The sequence below is a fragment of the Phymastichus coffea genome, unplaced genomic scaffold (genome assembly GCF_024137745.1).
Source record: "Phymastichus coffea isolate CEN01 unplaced genomic scaffold, Cenicafe_Pcof_1.1 PCOF00177, whole genome shotgun sequence".
Lineage (NCBI taxonomy): Eukaryota > Metazoa > Arthropoda > Insecta > Hymenoptera > Eulophidae > Phymastichus > Phymastichus coffea.
Window position 1 is genome coordinate 143,458 of NW_026706988.1, and position 17,779 is coordinate 161,236.

General features: G+C 42.8%; 2 protein-coding genes across 13 annotated transcripts in view; one reads left to right on the plus strand and one right to left on the minus strand.

Annotated features, from left to right (window-relative positions):
- Nucleotides 1-17,779, plus strand: part of LOC131673432 (ATP-dependent DNA helicase RecQ-like) — an 81,812-nt gene that overhangs the window by 17,965 nt on the left and 46,068 nt on the right. For 5 of the 11 annotated variants that reach the window (XR_009302711.1, XM_058951433.1, XM_058951429.1 and 2 more), the window contains exon 2: nucleotides 779-858. The exons of 1 other annotated variant lie outside the window; for it this stretch is intronic. Coding sequence is in view for 4 of the 10 variants with exons in the window: in XM_058951424.1 (XP_058807407.1) it covers nucleotides 3,362-3,607; nucleotides 3,664-4,085; nucleotides 4,150-4,405; nucleotides 4,499-5,272; nucleotides 5,352-5,655; nucleotides 5,756-5,793 (2,040 nt within the window). In the remaining 6 variants the exon portion in view is untranslated. Of the gene's footprint in view, nucleotides 1-778; nucleotides 859-3,340; nucleotides 3,608-3,663; nucleotides 4,086-4,149; nucleotides 4,406-4,498; nucleotides 5,273-5,351; nucleotides 5,656-5,755; nucleotides 5,909-5,968; nucleotides 7,051-17,779 lie in introns of those variants that run through there. 5 more of the 11 variants (XM_058951424.1, XM_058951425.1, XM_058951427.1 and 2 more) reach the window with 4 other exon arrangements.
- The window catches only part of LOC131673433 (LIM domain only protein 3-like), a 34,874-nt gene that overhangs the window by 3,623 nt on the left and 13,472 nt on the right, over nucleotides 1-17,779 (minus strand). Inside the window, exon 5 of one of the 2 annotated variants that reach the window (XM_058951435.1) lies at nucleotides 9,501-9,636. In XM_058951435.1, the coding sequence (XP_058807418.1) occupies nucleotides 9,501-9,636 (136 nt within the window). The remainder of the gene's footprint in view (nucleotides 1-9,500; nucleotides 9,637-17,779) is intronic. The other variant, XM_058951436.1, reaches the window with a different exon arrangement.

Below are 17,779 nucleotides of genomic sequence, written 5' to 3' on the forward strand. Positions count from 1 at the left end.
GAATTTACTTTTACTTTTTATCGCTAGGTGACAACATTTTCATTACGGTGGAAATTATTATTTTTCTATAATGCAGTTCCACTATAAATTTCTACAGATATACAAGCTAATCAATATTTATGCTCAAGTAAATATTAATCATTGCGTAAGTACATCAGAAACACTAATAAACGGATTATTTAAAAAAATTACTCGGACACAATACCAATTTATTCAGTACAGTAATGTCTTCTGAAAAAAAAATTTTTTAAATGCAACTTTTGAAAATGAACTTGAATTACAAGAATAAATAATTGAACAATGGGAGTTTAATATTATGTTTAAATTTTTTTTCTGGAAAAATTATTAAAGTCAAGGAGTTAAAATTGATTCGCAGTATCTTTATAGTACGAACTTAGCAATTCTTATAAAAATTGTAATGTCTTTTGTAAGACCATTCATTATTTTGTATATTTATGTGTACATGTACATAAATTTAATTGTAATCATTAGATCAATAATGGACAAAAAGCGGTTCTTTTCTTTTTGAAATTTGTGTCTTAGAGAATCATTAGAATGGTGTTTTGAAACGTTTTTTACTTTATGCCAATTTTTTAGTTTTATTTTACGTAGCCAGATGGAATAATTTTTACTGCAATGAAAATTGTCAATTGTCGATACTTATAATGCTTGTATTGCGTACATTTATTTGAACATAGCATGGACTTTACTACCTTTTTTAGCTCAAATACATTGTAGAATAAAATAACGAAAATGTTAAAATTATGTTCTGTTTCAGATCAGATTATAATCAAATAATCGGAAATAAACGAAGGTTGTAATATTCAGTTACTGAAGAACTTCTTATCCTGAAGAAAGGTAAGATTTTTCATTAAACTTTGGCATTGTTACTAATCTCATAATTACGAAGCGTTTTATGAAAACGAACGTTTGAATTTGAAGCGACAATCCCTCATTCGAAGCGTCCAGCCGCAGGTTCAAAAGCCACCCCATAAATCCCTGAGCTTGCTAGTGGGCTCTGGCAATCGTAGATAAAAGTCGAATAAGTCATAGACTTAAACTCTCTCTCTGTGTCTGTCTCTCTTTTTCTCTCTGTCTCGCTCACGGATTCCTTAATTACACGACACGCAGAAAAGGGGTTCCATTCTCTCGCTCGTTCGCCGACGGATGATAAAGCGTTGAGCTTTACTACTGCTGCTGGCCAACTGGCCATCCGTCATTTTTTATCTCGCGGTTAATTATACTGATTATACCTGCGCCTCTTCATTAATTATTTCTAACAAATGGCTCTTCTTTCGCTTTTTTCTGTTCTTCTTTCGCGCGATATTTTAATTAACTTGGCTCGGATTCATTTGTTTTGATTAAGATGTAATTTAATGTTGACGCGCGGAGCACCGTTTATTTGCTTTTTCAACAAAATCGAAATGATTTGGTAAACGGTCGAGTGCAAGCACGATTCTTCACACCCGTAATTACCGTGGCGAATTGCCCTCTCCATTGTTCCTTTCGAAAAATCGACCCTCGGAGGTTAATTGAGTTAGCGCGCGCGCGCGCACGAGGAAAAACTGGCCCTTTAGAAAAACTGTCGAAAAGGCGTTTCTCGCTCGACATCAATCGTGCCCGCAATGCCCTCGACCATTGGGGGCTACTTTTTCAAGTTACGACTCCGCGCTGCTCTCAACGAAGTGGCGATTCTCGCGAGCCAGCCCCTATCCCAGCAACTTGAATGGACTCGGCTTTTATTCCTCGAGAATTGTTATGGAAAGCGCTCGAGAAAGCATTTATTGTTACTATTGTTAGGTGATAATGCCGGGCGAGAGAGCTGATCGATTGTTACGATTCAAAAATTGTAGCTCTGATCGCGAGCGAAAGCGATAGGCGACTCCATTGGGTCGCAAAGACCAAGTCATTTGATTAAACGCCCAAAAGATTATTAAATGCTCCAACGATGTCATTACTTGTTGTGCAAGCCCTTAGCCGAGCAAGTCTATCAGCAATGAATGCCCTTATCAATTTCGCGCACAATGCGATCGCGAATACGTACCCGCTCGCGCAGAGTCGATACCCGATAGCCATTTCACCGCCATCAATTCTCACCATACTACACACCTACGCTTTTACGCTTTTACCGCTGAATCGCGTGTCGTTTGCTCGTCGGAAGCGGCAGGTGTTCGTTCGGCTTGCTGCTAAAATTAGCAGCGGAGCCTCGCAGGTGTGCTGCTGCTGCTGCTTCCCAAGAAAAGAGGAAATCGAGCGAGACGTTGTTAGGAGGGCTTTTCCTGCCGAGCGCAATTCATCTCGAGTGAATTAACGTGGAGTTTCAAATAACAGAAAACAAAAGTCATTATGACGGCTGTGTCAGAGATCGCAGAAGGGAGGGAAGTTACAAAGAATAAGAAAAAGAAACAACGGACTACTAGTTGTTGGATTAAGTGTGGGTTTCCTTAGCTAACGAGGACGTGCTGTAGCATGGGACAGCGTGCTAATCGAGAGAGAAACGTGTTCGACATTAACTGTCTGTCCCTGACGTGCTATTGATAGGTCGTTTACTCTTTACTTTGGTGTTGCAAGGACAATCCAAAGCTATATCGCGCTTTGTTGCCCTATAGGACGGATTTTAATTAACAGATAATTGTCTTGGATGGCTCAATTTACTCCAAATGAGTTACGTGGTTTGTGTAAAATCATTTGCGTAATCTAACTTGCTCGTTATCGATCACCTTAACGGTGCAATAAATGGAAATCAAGCCCGCATAGCTTGAAGCAAGCAAAGAAAAAGAACGAGTCGTGAATGCCAGAAAAGATAAGCCGGTCGGGCCATTAGGTAACTCGATATATCTCAACAATCGCACACAATAAATCCACGACTGCTCAATTGCACCTCGAGCATATATCACTCACGCAAAGGCCATTAACACGTATGTGTGTCTGCGCGCGCGCACGCGTTCACCTCACGGCTTACGGCAGGGGCGCGTGCAAGCACAATGTGCTCCTTAATGAGCGTATCATGCCAGATGAAGCGAGTGCGTGTGGTAAAGTTATGAGATCTCGACGTTTACGCCACGTGAAAACTTCATGAAGGGTGGAAGGTACATACACATTTCGTTTGAGACGCTCAACGTTTCGTTTGTGTATATAATGTAAGGAACTTTGTATGGAGCTTGTAGAAAAGCACTTGGCTACTATCTTACGTTTAGATGGACAACAATTGAAATTAATCGATGTAATAACAAATAACTGCATGGTGCGTTATTTGTTTTTTTTTTAATTTTTTTTTAAACGTATTTTTATTTTTATTTTTTTTGGTTAGAGAAAATGACAATAAGTACATTGTTTTTAGGTTCAGATTAGGCATTTCACTATGAGAGAAGATGATATATTAAGCAATTTAAATAAGTACTTTGGTTATGAGGCTTTTCGACCTGGACAGTTGCCTATCATTCTCAAAATTCTCGAGAAAAGAGATGTGATTGTTTGTAAAGAAGCTGGCTTTGGAAAATCATTATGTTTTCAGTTGCCTGGTATAATGAGAGAAGGACTTGTCGTGGTTTTCAGCAGTTTGCCATCACGTATAGAACGAAAATGTCAGGAATTATCATCAAAAAAAGTAATTATACTTGCTCATGAATAACGACACATTTTTACGATGATTAACTTGGGAAGTTTTTATCATTCGTTTTGCAGCTAAACTGTGCCTACTTGAACAAAATTATGTGTAATAATCAATCGATTTCTCAAGACCTTAGAAATGTTATAGAGAGTAAGAATAAATTTTGGGATGATTTACGATCTATCAGAACTTCAGGCCTCAAATTTCTATATGTAACTCTCAGTCATTTCAAAAATTCAACTAAATTGAGAGAGGTACTAGAAGATATTTATAGGAAAAATATGTTGCAAGCTATAGTCATCGATGACATTAATTATACTTACCAATGGCTTTCCTCGTTCAAACGTGATTATTCAAAATTAGGTTTACTTAGAGAAATATATCCGAATACCGCTTTTTTGTGTTTCATTGGGCCTACGAGTCAAGATAAGTTTTTCATAGTGAAAGATACCCTACATCTCAAAAACCCATACATGTAAGTGGCTAAATTTGCATTTTCTTTGTATATATTGTGCAAATGATAATCCATATCATTATAGGCTCAACGAGCCTTCTACGATGATCAACCTTTCTTATCAGGTAATGTACATGGATGAAAGCATACCCACTTTAAAATTGATTCAGTTTATAAAGGAATCTTATCATGGAAAGTCTGGGATAATATATTGTTTCAATAAGGATGATTGCCAAACATTAGTTGAAAATCTGAAAATAAATGATATTTCAAGTATACTTTACACATGTGAATTAACAGACAAGCAAAAGGATTGGATAAAATACAGAAACGCAGACGGGGTAAATCATCTTTTACTATGTTAAAATTTAAAAATGAAACGTATTTTTCCAAATGAATAAGTTAAATTTAATGATCACTCTGTCTGCCTCCAGATAGTGATAGTTTGTCTTTCTGGATTACCTGTAGATTTGAGCTTAATAAAAATTGATTTCACCGTGCATATGCGCATACCCATTGCCTTAGATATTTACATTGAAGAAACTAGTAAAGTAGGAAAATATGGCACTGAAAGAAATAATATCGTGCTCTATAGTAAAACTGATTCACAATATCATCTTAACTTGATGACTAATCCCTTCAAAGAAAAAATATCTAAAGCTATAGATATTGAAATAAAAAGTTTACTGTTAGATGAATTGAGAGTTTATAGACAGGAATTGTTTGAAGTGATTTTATTCGCAGAAAATCAGTCGATATGTCGTCAAGTATTAGTGCTAAAGTATTTAAACGACGAAAACGTAGTTGAACCTTGCGGAATATGTGACGTGTGTCTTGTTATGACAGAGTCTTTTGTCATTGATATGTCATATTCCTTGAAAAAGATATTGATGGCTATATGGGTTATCAATAGATCTCAAAATGGTGTTAAAAGCGATAACTTTATTTTTGCTGGCATCACGTTTCTTATAGATGTATTATTAGGACGTATGGGCGAATCGATGAAAATCTTTACAGGTCAATTATCTGATAATTGGATTTTCGGATTATTCGGTTCGTGGGATTCAAACATATTGTATATACTGATTATTGTTCTATTAATACAAAAGTTTGCGTCAGTTAATCTTGTAGCCAACGATGAGTTTGCCGTTCATCAAAATTTAGTCATTACTAATAAAGGTAAACAATTTGTCGAAACAACACACGAGGTAATTATTTTTTGGGTGAATATAGAATTTTAGTGATCAATTTCACGTTTATTCAATTGAATAATTATGATTTTTTCAGTTTGGTATTCCATTTTCATGCAAAGATGTGAAGATCACTAAATGGTTTGATATAAATTGGGTCGAAAATCAATTTATAAAAGATTTAAAAACAATTATAACTTATTATTACAAAAGTTATAATCTTGAGCACGATTATTATTTCCACAATTACTGTATCCATTTGATTTCTATGGTGCAAAATACAGAAGAAGTAACACTAACAAAGCTTAAAAAATATAAGTTTCAGCCTGATGAAAATCAATTACACGGATACGACCGTGACTTGTTTATTAGTTGCTTAATGTATCATCGCATCCTCACAAGTAACATCATGCATTAATTTAACTGAATATCATTTTTGATATATTTAAAAATGAAAAAAATTTATGCTTAACAGTTTATTTTAAAAAACATGTCTTTTAGGCTTAAAGAATGGAGTTGGGAACAATAAAGCAACGTAAAAAACAGCATCGTGCGGAACATAACAATTACGTATTACAATCTCTGAAGGGATTTAACGACGATGAAGTACAGTACCAAAAACTCATGAATTCACGATATAATTATATGAAAAAAGTATGTTATGATGTTGATTTGAATCCACTATGCAAGTTAATAATAATTTGATAATTCTAGTGTTCATCGCCAGCTGCTGAGATCGGTATTCACTTAATCGATGCTATAAGTATAGAAGATTCATCGACGAGAGCTGAACCAGTTGCGAAGTCTGTTTTGAGTCAAGAAACATTCAAAAGTTCAGAAAAAAAAATTGATAGAAATTTTGAAGTTATCAATGTCAGTGATTATAGAACATATGACGATGCTGTCAAAAATAGACACAGAAATACAGAACGAAAGATTGTTGCACGAACGGAGATGAAGAACAATGAAGTTTAGTTTACTATCATTTTGTTCCAACAATCTGATTGATTTTTGAACGTTTTACGTTAGTTTTTAGTTATTATTTGACTACTTGTTTTATTTGATCAGACAGTATGAATTATCTAGGACAATCAGATATTGTATAGTCGCAAACACAATATTTGTCAAAGTAGTTGAAAAAGAGAATTAAAAATCTGCGAGATGGGGATCAGCTTTATGTATTGGAAGTTTCTTTTACTTTTCTGAAAAAAATATTTCTATTAGTGTAAGAATGTAGTGCAGTCACCATATCACATGCTGATATCTGTATCTAAAAGTGATTTTATACCTTGAAATTTTTAATGCTTTAATTTGAATTGTTATCCTATCCAAATGTTGTCTCAGATATTGTGACTCTAACGATCGACAGTGAATATACTGCATTTTTGAAAAATCCGACTGTGTCTTGAGATTATAAATGGAAATTCATTGCAAAGCTCCATTGATCCTCTTACAGCCAACGCCGCTGATCCCCAAGTGACATTATCATATTGTCCTTGTCATCGTCTATGTTGCCGAGGGAAAGAATCCGTTGGATAATGATCGAGTAACTCGCTTTTCCGTATTCTCTTGTGGGCGGTGTATGTTTGTCGGCAATATAGGCATGGTATCGCATTATCGAAAATAACATAATATCGTGCATAATATAGATAGCAGTTTATTTTTATTGTGTATTTATCAGATTGCAAATGAAGAAACCATGGACATTTACTTTCTTTTTCATTTGCTTAATGTGATTGGTTTTTTCGTAAACGAGATTTACATACACGCTCACAGTTCGTCGAAACCGTGTTAAATTCAAAACAATTTCATTATCGTTACGAAGAATCCAGTTTAATTTACAATATTTCAGAATAATGAAATGAATTTCCATGATTCAAAACTGATCGTGAGTTTTATTATCGAGCAAAAAAAAGCTCGATTGATTGTTACGTTAATTCGCTAGCGAAACGTGTCACTCCTCTTTCTCTCTCTGCTTCACGGTACTTCCAGGTCTTTATGTGTATACTACTAAATACACTACGGCAAGAAAATTACCTATCAATGAAGCTAATCGGTTTTCCTGACTGACGGAACACGTGTGAGTATTTATGTTTCTCCGATACATAAGGAGAGGGGGGAATAAAAACGCTTACAATTTTCTCTTTTATAGAGATGTAATAGCTTGATAAATGAGTCACTCTTGTTCCGCGGAGCTTCAAATTTGACTTTTTTTTTCTAGAGAAGAGCGTGACAAGCTTCTTGGGTACTTTTGAAGGCCAGCGTCAAGAGCGAGGGATCTCGTCGGGCTTAGGGTAATAGATGCCCGGCAACATTAGCATGCCGTTGCGCGATTATTGGCATTAAAGCCCCCGACGGCAATGACGTGCCCTTTTCGCAGGAGACTGCGCGTCATTTATAACGGCCGATCTCCGTGAGAACGTCTCTCTGTGTTTGTATAATCTAGCGTGACAAATATTTGTCGTTAAAAAGCAGCGAAACAATCGTATTCTCCGCCGGCTAGGCAAGTTGGCGAATAACAAAGTAGCTCAACTGCGCGACTGACGCTTAACACGACCGATATTAATTAAGCCAAGACAAACACGCACTTCGCTCGAGGAAACGCCGTGCCGTCGCGCGTTCGACGAAGGGGTTAATGTACACACACGAAGGTAGAGAGAGAGAGAGAGAGACCTTTAATGCATTTGCATATCGTAAGTAGAGCGCGCCAGCAACGCGCTCGCGATACTATCGTCTCGCTTACTTCGCATTCGAGCCGAACAGGAAGTTTTTTTTTTCTTTCCGTCGCTCAGGCAAGTAGGGAAAGTAATTTGTGCGACACGATCGGTCACAATCGATTCTTTATTTCGATCATTGGAACATTATCTCGGAGCTTGTTGATTGGTCGGTCGGGAATAAAAAAAGAGAAAAAATCCCAGCACGTCCTTGCGGAGTACGATGCAAAGTTGGCTCGCGCGCGCGCGGGGGGTAGTATCGCGTTGTGAAGCTCATGGTCGCCGGTTTAATCGCGGGCTGTCGGTAAATAATGCAGGCGCGCTGGCGCGCGCTCGCACGTACACACACGTTGCCAATTTGCGGCTTCTGGCGCCGCAACTAACCTGGCACGCGAGTAGTAAGGGGATTCCGGCGAGCGAGCGGGAGAATCGCATTTGCCTGCGTGTGCGAAATCGTTTAACCTCATGCGGAAAGTCACTGTACATGTGAGTCACTGCACTCTTGATGCGATCTCTTTCTTTCTCTCACCACCGCAAGCTGTAAATTAATACGCTGCTTCGTTGCTACTTTTTCTCTGTTCTTTTTTTTCTATTTTTTTTTTTTTTTTTTTTTTTTGAAAAATTGCCAGGTCTCTGCTCGCCAGATGGAAGGGAGATTAGACACCTGGTTTTCCGTGTTTCGCGCGAGCAATTTAAATTCCTGCTCGCTGATTCTGATCTCGTAGATGCTCGCCCATTCATTGATTTGTTTTTTTTTTTCCGCGCTCCTCGAGGCCTCGATGATAATGAGCTCTCGCAAACCGAGTGCCACGGTATAAACTGAAAAAAGTGGCGCGCGAACGAACGAAACGGCTGGCGATGCTGCGCGCGGCACTCTCCCTCACTCCGGTCTCGACGGGATTGCCCGGTATTTTCCGATAAAGCCTTCGGCAGCGGTAGCGAGCAAAGCAGCCGCGGTCTATGCGCGGATCGTTAAGGCACGCGACAACAACACACCGAGGCGGTGGCTCGGCTTTAAAGCGCGCGCGGCCGAGCTTAATTAATAAGGACACGCGATATCCCTACCCTGTCCTCCTAAGACTCTAGTCTGTTCTCCTCGAAGGAAGAGAGCCTCGGGGGAGTCCTTTGTTGTCGTGAAGGGGTCAGACTTCTGCTACCACTTTGCCTTAAGGGGTTAACGTCGCCTTATATCCCAACGGGGATCCTCTTGCGCGCGCGCGCGCGCCCGCGTGCACATCTATCTTTATCGCCGCGAAGATCCCGTAATCTCTGCCACGGCATTCAAAAGCTGCGGGAATCGCAATCGTGTCGAGAGTACGTCGTTTTCCTCTTGAATACATGCTCTTTAATGAAAGAAAAATACGGCTTCGAGTCGTGACACGTCGTCAGTGGCCATTCAATCGGCAATACGAAAGTTGCGTCACGACTCGAAGAAGCTTAGCTAATTGCCTGAGATAGGTAATATTTAAACAATCGTTGAATCGAATTTTGGCTCTCATTTGTCTTGTTCAATTCCTTTGTTTAAATCGTACCTGTGGCTGTAGGTTATTCACCTGTCGTTTGATCGCCGAGTGCAGAGCCATGTTTGCGAACACCAGTCGCTCCTCGTAGTCGTACTCGCAGAGAATTTTGTTGTCGCACAGGTAGAAGCGATCGCCCACGCAAAATCTGCAACAGGAGAGAGAGAGAGGGTGGTCGATGATTCGCAAACGAGCTAATAAATGCAAAATTCGGCTTCAGCCGAGCGAAGGCGTGCTAATTCCGTTTAGGCTCTCGGTGCCAAGGGGAATCGCGAGAAAATAAAAGAGAAACAAGCCGTTTCGGAGAGCACGGCTTCGGCCCCTCTGCTCGCGCAAACTGCAGAGACTTGGGAAGTTCTTTAGATGCAAATTCGACGAGCGACTCCCACGACACTCCGGAATACTCTTCTTCTCTCTGCCGCTTGTTCGCCAGAAGCTTAATCGGCTTGCGATAATTTCATGCTTTAATTGAGGCTGCTCATTGCCTACTGCGACTTTACTGTCCAAAGTTTTACCGTTCTTCGGGCCGTCGGGTTCTTTTCCCGTAGCGACGCTGCCGTTCGTTGCTCGAGCGAACGTCTGCGCGGGCGTTATTTTTAGAGATCGCTGCGCGCGGATGTGCGTGCAAAATTCTATTCGGAATTGCGAATTTAGAAGGCGACACCGCGGGCACGGAAGCGAATGATGCGGCGGCGCCGTGTGCCAAGCGCGCGAGCCAAGGGGCGAAGTACGTGCGCGGATTACGATATTGCCGCCGCGCGAGGCAACACATCCGCGCGGCCCTTCCTCTTTTTACAGGCGCGCAACATCCGCGGCGCCCTTAAAACCGTGGCGTGCTCTCTCCTTATTGCCGATCGTTCCCCGGTGAACCTCGCGCCGGACGAGAGTCCGACGGCCAGTTATTGGAAATGATGCAAATCACGTTTTTTAGTCGCGCTCTCTTCATTTTTATGCCTCGACGCTTGGCCCGCCGGCGCGTTCTCTTCGCGGTCGTCGGTTGGGATTCGCGGCATGCCCTGCAGACATCACTCTGTCGGCGTAGGCTTTGCAGCGAGAGAGAACGATAGGCGTGTTCGGGCGATTTGTCTTGCCGACGACTTTTTAAAAAGCTCGGGATTTCGGCGCCCACGCTTGAAATCTCAATCGGTCGGGCGGCGGCCTCCTTGGCCTCTTTTATTATGAATAATTCGTCGCTCGACCGGCGCGCAGCATCTCCATTGTAACTTCAAGTATCGCTTCGGAAATGTTGCACGTCCATCGCGCGAGGTTCGCGCGAGCTTGAGACGCGCTGCCGATATCTCGTTTAGCGCATCGTGAAATATTTATTCAAAAGACGGAAGGAAGAAAAAAACGGAAAGGAAGAAACGAAAAAGGGAACGGAAGAGATCCTCGGGACGGCAATGGTGAATAATAAAAGCGTATGCGCGTGTTTGGATTGTCTCGCGCTCGCACGCGAGTGCTTTATTCCGGCGCTTATGCTAATGCAGACGTGATTTTTTTCAGCACCTCGCCACCTGCGCCGCCGCGCGTACTAAACATTTACGGTCGCGAGTGGGACGAAGAAGGGAAAAAAACGAACGAACGAGGGGGGGAGAGTGGATTATTTCGCGTGCACGTGCCGCGATTTGCAGTGTCCGGTCAAACCACTGCCGCCACCGCCGCCGCGGGATTTTTATGTTTTTCTGATTGTCCGAGTTTGAGGCTGTAAAAGAAGCTGATGTTACGGTGGTTCCCCTCTTTTTTTTTTTTTTTTTTCATTTTTAGTATTCGGAGGGGGTGAAGCCGAATATTCACGTAACATGGTATTTCGTTTTCGATTGACTGTTTTGCGAAAAAAGAAAACGAAAAAACCAAGAGGTCAGAGATATCATCAGCTTATTTCACAAATAATCAGCATTAACGTGGGACGCTTTCCCGCGCATTATCTGGTAAAAGAGCAGCATTCAGCGTCGTAAATACAATCAGGCCCCGAAGCCAGAACATGCGCGCTTATCGTCCCTGAAGGAGAGAGAGAAAGAGAGAGAGAGAGGAAAAAATCATAATGTCATTTACGCGGTCGCGTAGCATTTTTACGGCGCTCGATCGTCGCTCTCGGCAAAGATCGATATTCCTCGTTTATTTTTTTTCTGCGCGTTGTACGGCAGGGTACTTATCGTAGTCCGTTATGAGGGCACATTGGCTTTTACGAGAGCGAGAGACAGAGAAAAGGGCTGCCTGTGAATTTCCAAGGATTCCTCTCTCGTTTGTAATGTTCGCGCTATGCGAATTGCAAGTGAGAAAGAGAGAGAGAAACGTGAGTCTGGAAAACATCGGTGCGAAATGTTACGAGGTTTTAATATAAGAGAATTTGAATGATAAGCGTCTTCGGAACAAAATTTATTTTGCGTTTGTTCGGCGCTCGTAACTAAAATAAAATTTAACTTTTTCGACGCCTGTATCTGAACAATAAAATCAAAGTTGGAAAAAGAAAAAAAAATTAATTGGTTTGGTTGAAAAATCCGCCATGCAATTTTTGCATAAAAGTTACTCAAACACTAAGAATTTGCGAACCGCGTACAATTTCTTGTCGCGGTGTCCGCAACCAGAAACAGAGGCGACGGCGTGCTTGAGCGTGAGATGAAAGCACTCAATCAGAGCAAGTTATTTTTTGCCTCGCGCGTATTAGCGCTCATAATTCAGGTATTGAAGCTAGTCTGGTGGTGCGGCTAATTTGCGCGCGCTCAATTTGCATCGCGCAGCGAGAGACACAATGCCACTCAAGATTCTCTGTGTTTGTCAGCCACGGCGTAACTCTCGAGGAGTCTAACGCGTTTAGCCGACGAGACTCGAAGCCCTAATCAGATCTCTCCCGGCGACGGCAGCAGCCCCGAGCAAGATGGATAAGAGAGACGCCGCCAACGGGAGCGGGAGGATGCTAAGTGTGCAAGTTAATGGAGTCAAGACGTCAAGCCTCGCGAGCGAGCGAACGAGCGAGAGAGAGAGAGAGAGAGAGAATGCCGCGCGGTACGTTAATGTGTCGCGCGCGAGCGACTGATTTGAAAGAATCAAAACACCGCGAGCGACTCGGCAAACGCGCGCGAACGCCGTGACACGGCTGACGGAGGCCGGATAGAGATTTACTTATTTACGAGGTCTGCCACGCGCGTACGTGCAAACACTCGCGCGCGGCTATGTCGCTTGGCCCTCGAGCTGCCGTCCTCGCCGACTGCCATGCGCCAATTTCCATTTGGCGAGACGAGCGGCGTGACGTTCGATCTCGCTTTCTTCGCCGGCCGACGGCTCCAGCATTCGTGCCGATGATTTAATCGATAAAACGTCAGCGTCACAGAAAGAGAAATTAGCCCGAGACGTTTTTCCCCGTTGTCGATATGCAAACTCGATTGAAATTCCGCCGCTTGACTGCCCCGGATTTTATCGGATTACGTTTCGTTGATTTCGCGACGGCGATGCGCGGCTTTCTTATGCATCAGCTTCTGACAATCCGCCAGCCAAGTCAGACATGCAAAAAGACGGTTGGATTGATATACCCAAAAGTTTATGAATTGTTTAGGCGAATCTTCAAGCGACGGGGATATTGTATCAAGTCGATATAATGCTGCACGATTGATGGACTCGTGACTCAGGCAGCTGAGGCATCTTTATTTAGAAATAGGAATATAAAATGACTAACCGACATTTTCCGAAGCGCCTTATTGCCGGTTTCTTTCGTGGTAAAGTATTGCTTGAAATTGAAATTTTATTGCCTGATGTGGTATTCAATATTGTCAGCCTGTTGTGTTACCTGTTGTATAATTATTACGTCCATTTCGGAAGACAACGCGCGCCGCGTTGCGCCCGATCGAAAATACTTACGAGAAGAGTAATTTACCAGCGAAATATTAATGCGCTCGTCGGACTAAAACAGGTAAATTTTACGTATTTCTCGAGGCCTCTACGTCTCTCAGGTTAGAATTTCCGTTTTTATCGACTTGGATGTTCAAACGATAACTTGATTATCGACGCTAAAAATAAATAACGACAGAAGTTAAAATGCTTGCGACTTCAATTCTGCAAGCAAACGAAGAAATAGTTCGTCACGATGCAATGGTGAGGCTGCGCGCAATCATAGCCACGCGACACACATCGAAATGCCATATCAACCGTTTATCGAAAGCCTCGTCTCCCTCTGAAGATCTGTCACAGCTCCTTGTCAAACGGTCCGTCGCGGGTTTCAAATGTCGGGAGCGCTTTGTGTTTCTCTAACGGCTGCTCCGTGAGAATCTTAGTGTTAATTACTCGGGCGGCTGTCGCAAGTTCGCTATCGGCGCCGAGTTAATTCGATCGGGAGTCGACGGTGTAAGACGACGACGACGACGACGTCGACGTCGACGTCGACGTTGAGGGAAGCCTTGGTATCTCCTCGAGACGCGCGTCGCGCACGAGCGATCCCGATTGTCACGGAATTGAACTGTGGAAGCGGCAGGGCAGCAGGAGTAATCGAGGGCCGGAAAGCAAAGGGGTACGATTCACTCGGTGCTCGTGCGCTTTTCACGCGTAACTGGGCCCCCATTGGATTGCCGTTGCCAAAGTATTTGGTCAAAGGGATCGCGCTTGCTACGAAATGGCGAAAACCTCCAAGCGAGCGAGCCTCGCGAACGCGTCGTAGATATAGACGTTGACACGGGCAAATGGCCAGACGAAGAAAGAGATTCCCTGAGAAAGGCAGCAGCGGAGTTGTAGCCGTAGATGACGAGCAATCGCATCAAAGATTATTTCCGCCAATAAAGTGGAGTTTTGCCGCAGTCTCTTACTCTCTTACTCTTCGCGCGGGCGAGAAAGAGAAAACGAAGGGAAGCAAGAAGAGTGGGCAATAAATCGCAGTCGCCCGAAGCACAGGCACTTATATCAAAGCTACTTTTTTTCCCAGTCCTCGGTCTCTTTTTTCCTCTCGTCTCGCTAAAGTTGAACACGCGAATTGTTTAATCGCACTCTGCATAATCCTCCCGCTGCGACTGCTGCTGCTGGTATCGGGGTCGCACCAGCCAACAGAGTTTGCCTTGTAAAGTCCGGTGGTTAGCCGAGTGCCTAGACATACGTTGGGAGGAGCGAACGCCCAAGGGATTAAGTATGACTTAGTAGCTAAGTTTCCGTCATTAGCTTACTCTCTCTCTCTCTCTCTCTCTGTACTTGGTCAAGTAAGTTACTTGCTGCTTTCGCTGTGAGGCATAGAATGCCAGAAGATAATAGATGAGGATTTTTCAAGAAATCTAAATACCATGAGTTGTGTTTATTTGGTCGATAACTGAAGAGTGATTCTTCTCGACAAGGTAAGCCAAATTTACCAATACTTAAAAAAATACTTAGTTCAATCTTTAGCTGCACGACGTTCCGCATCCTAAGAGCCAAGCATGCACGCGCGCGAGAATCCCTACATTAGCTTTCGAAGTAAAGTGGTATGAATGAACCTTAGCTCGCCGTTGGACCTTTACTGGCGGGCATTGTCGGGCGACTTGGTGTACGATAGGGAGCGAAGTTTGATACTCCCCGCGTATTAGCTTACCGCCTGCTCGCGATATATATATACATATATGTATATGTAGAGAGAGAGAGAGAGAGAAGTCCTTAACCGAGATTAGAATTATTTTAATGAGGATTTATGCGGTCTACCCACCCGACTTCGCGTGTTGTTCATATTGCTCTCTCATGACATTCCGCAGCTTTTAATCATTCAAAAAGGCTTCTCTCGATGAAAGATCACCGAGAGAGTTTGTTTTGATCGCCGTTGATGGTATTTGCATAAAAGAGGAGGAAAGGATTTCTGCGCAAAAGGGGCTCCGCATGCAATTACGAGGCTTATCGGTATAATACCTCAGGACGATTTCTCTTCTTCGTCCTCCGCACGGACGCTTGATACGGGGGCTGCTAGGTCGAGCATGAAACTTCGCGTCGGACGAACCTCGTTCGTCTACATTTTTTTGTTTTTATTTTTGTTTTTTTTCTCGACAATTCACGGGTTACACGTTGCCGATTTGCTTTTTACAACAGTTACGAGTACATCGATCGATGGAGTTTCGGCTCTTCCGTCAGATCGAGCCAGTCTCTCGCAGGCGCGTGTGTAATTCAAAGTTTGCAGGCTCTGTTGTGCTGTAGGCCGCAGTCTAATTAGCGCATCTTGTAGCGGAAGTTGTAGAGCTTCTGCCAGCTATCCGCGAAAACTCGTGTACGAACGCGCGGCCCGCGCTCGGAAAACTGATTCGTGCTGTATTAGAGCTGATTAGCTGACGACGTTAGGAAATTTACGCTGGCAAGCAGTTTTGATTTGGTCGAGTAAGACAGATTGTCGCCCGTCGTCTGCCGTTCTGCGTAGGCCCTACATGGATAGGCCGTTCGACTTCCCCCTCCGAGACTGTTGGAAACGTAATAACTACCTTGCCTTACCTGACTTTGATCTTACAAACGTGTACGATGCACCTTTTAACGAATTCGACGTAGCTCGAAGAATAACAAAATACAGATGATATAAATTTAAAGGGAAAAGAAATAACAAAGTTGAAAACAATCAGATATGCTATCAGCAATTTCGTCGCATTATAACGAGGTTATCGCGTCACCTACAATCAAGTTAGTCTATAAATTGAAAGTCTCGTAGCGCAGAAAATGCTCTCCTCGCGCGGTGCCGTCAGTCGCGATTATCTTTGAACCCTCTCTCTCTCTCTCTCTCATTCTCTCGACGGCAAGTAACAGAGCGTACACTCTCCTCGTCACCCTCGAGCCTAACGAACTAAAGAATAACTTGGCGTGCTCGTTTTCTCTCTCTCTCTCTCTCTTATCTGTAAGAGAGAGAGAGAGAGAGAGAGAGAATGCAGGGGTGGGGAGGCAAAGTTGAAATTGATGCACTGGACGTCGAGGGCCACTTGGGCGCAAAACTTCGGGAGAAACGAAACGCGCCTAAGAGAAAGATCGGCTTTCAACGAAGTTCCTGCCGTGCTCTGGCACGCACCGAGCAAACTTGACGCCTTGTTCTCTTCTTCTTTCCCTGCCGCTGCTACTTCTGCTGTGTGTCGCGCGGAGTTATGAAAGTTTTTACGTGTGCGTGGAACAACATGTTAGCGCGAGGGACGGTTATAGTTTCCCGTTTTTTACTTTCTCTCTCTCGCTCTTTTCTTGCGGCGATGTATCATTGTGTCGATTTCTGGAGTGCGAAGCGTTTAAATTGAAAAGAAGTTTAGGTTTACGACCGATAACATGTCGGGCAGTGCCTCAAATTGAATGCAAGCGAAAATAGTCGATTTTTTCTTATTATAAATCGAGTTCTCAATATTTGGCGTAGTATCATCCCACCTTCTCTTCAAAAAAGACAAAATCGATAATCAAATATTTATCAGAAATAATTCGTCACAAGGGTAGTTATTGTCAACAAACCGTTCAACGAATTTCAATAAAAATCGATGTAGGTATAAAAAAATACACTTGTTCTCAGTTACCAAAATGTCCGTGTGAAATCCTTGGCAAACGTTAGAAAAAACAACGCACATACACGTATATATACACGTAACTTTCCCTCATCTCTTGGCGTACAAAAGAAACGCAGTAAAAGCAAAAAAAGCAGCTCACGCGAGTGTCGTTCCGACGTCAGGCTCGTTAAGGCAAACAGTCTCGTTGTTGGAGAGTTTTGCACAGCTCATCACAGAAGGGAAGGAAGGATATAGGCGAAGAAGATGCCCAAGGGCTAGCCACTTCAGAGCCAGTGGCTGCAGCCTCCCTCTGTCTTTCTCTCTCTGTCTTTCTCTCTCTCTCTCTCTCTCTCTCTCACGGAGCAAAGAGTCTCCAAAGTCCCAAGGGTGAAATGGCTCATTCGGTGCCCGTAGATAACCATAGATTAATGGCTTTGAGCTATACTCGCGGCGTCTTTTCTGATTTATCGTTTATTGAGAAATATGGTACGGAGATTCTTATACACTTCTTTCTCTTTTTCGTTGTCGTCGTCGTCGTACCAGATTAACCCCATTCGATGATGGTGTCGATTGCCGTGCGATAAATTTACTGCTTATTGCAACTGCTACTACTTCCGGATGATCGAGTGTGTGGATCGGCTGTTTTCTTCGCTCGCGTCGCGTCCTTGTCCTTTGTCGAGATTATTATTATTGATGGCGGCAAGAAAATGGGGACGCAGATTATTATGTCTGAGATGTAATCTTAATCGAATCGTTCAAAATATCTGACGCGTGTGTGGCTTATAGTAATCTCCGTTCGGACGAAAAAGCAAGGAATTAGTCACACCTCAGACGCAGAAAGCATTAGTTTCTGCTCGT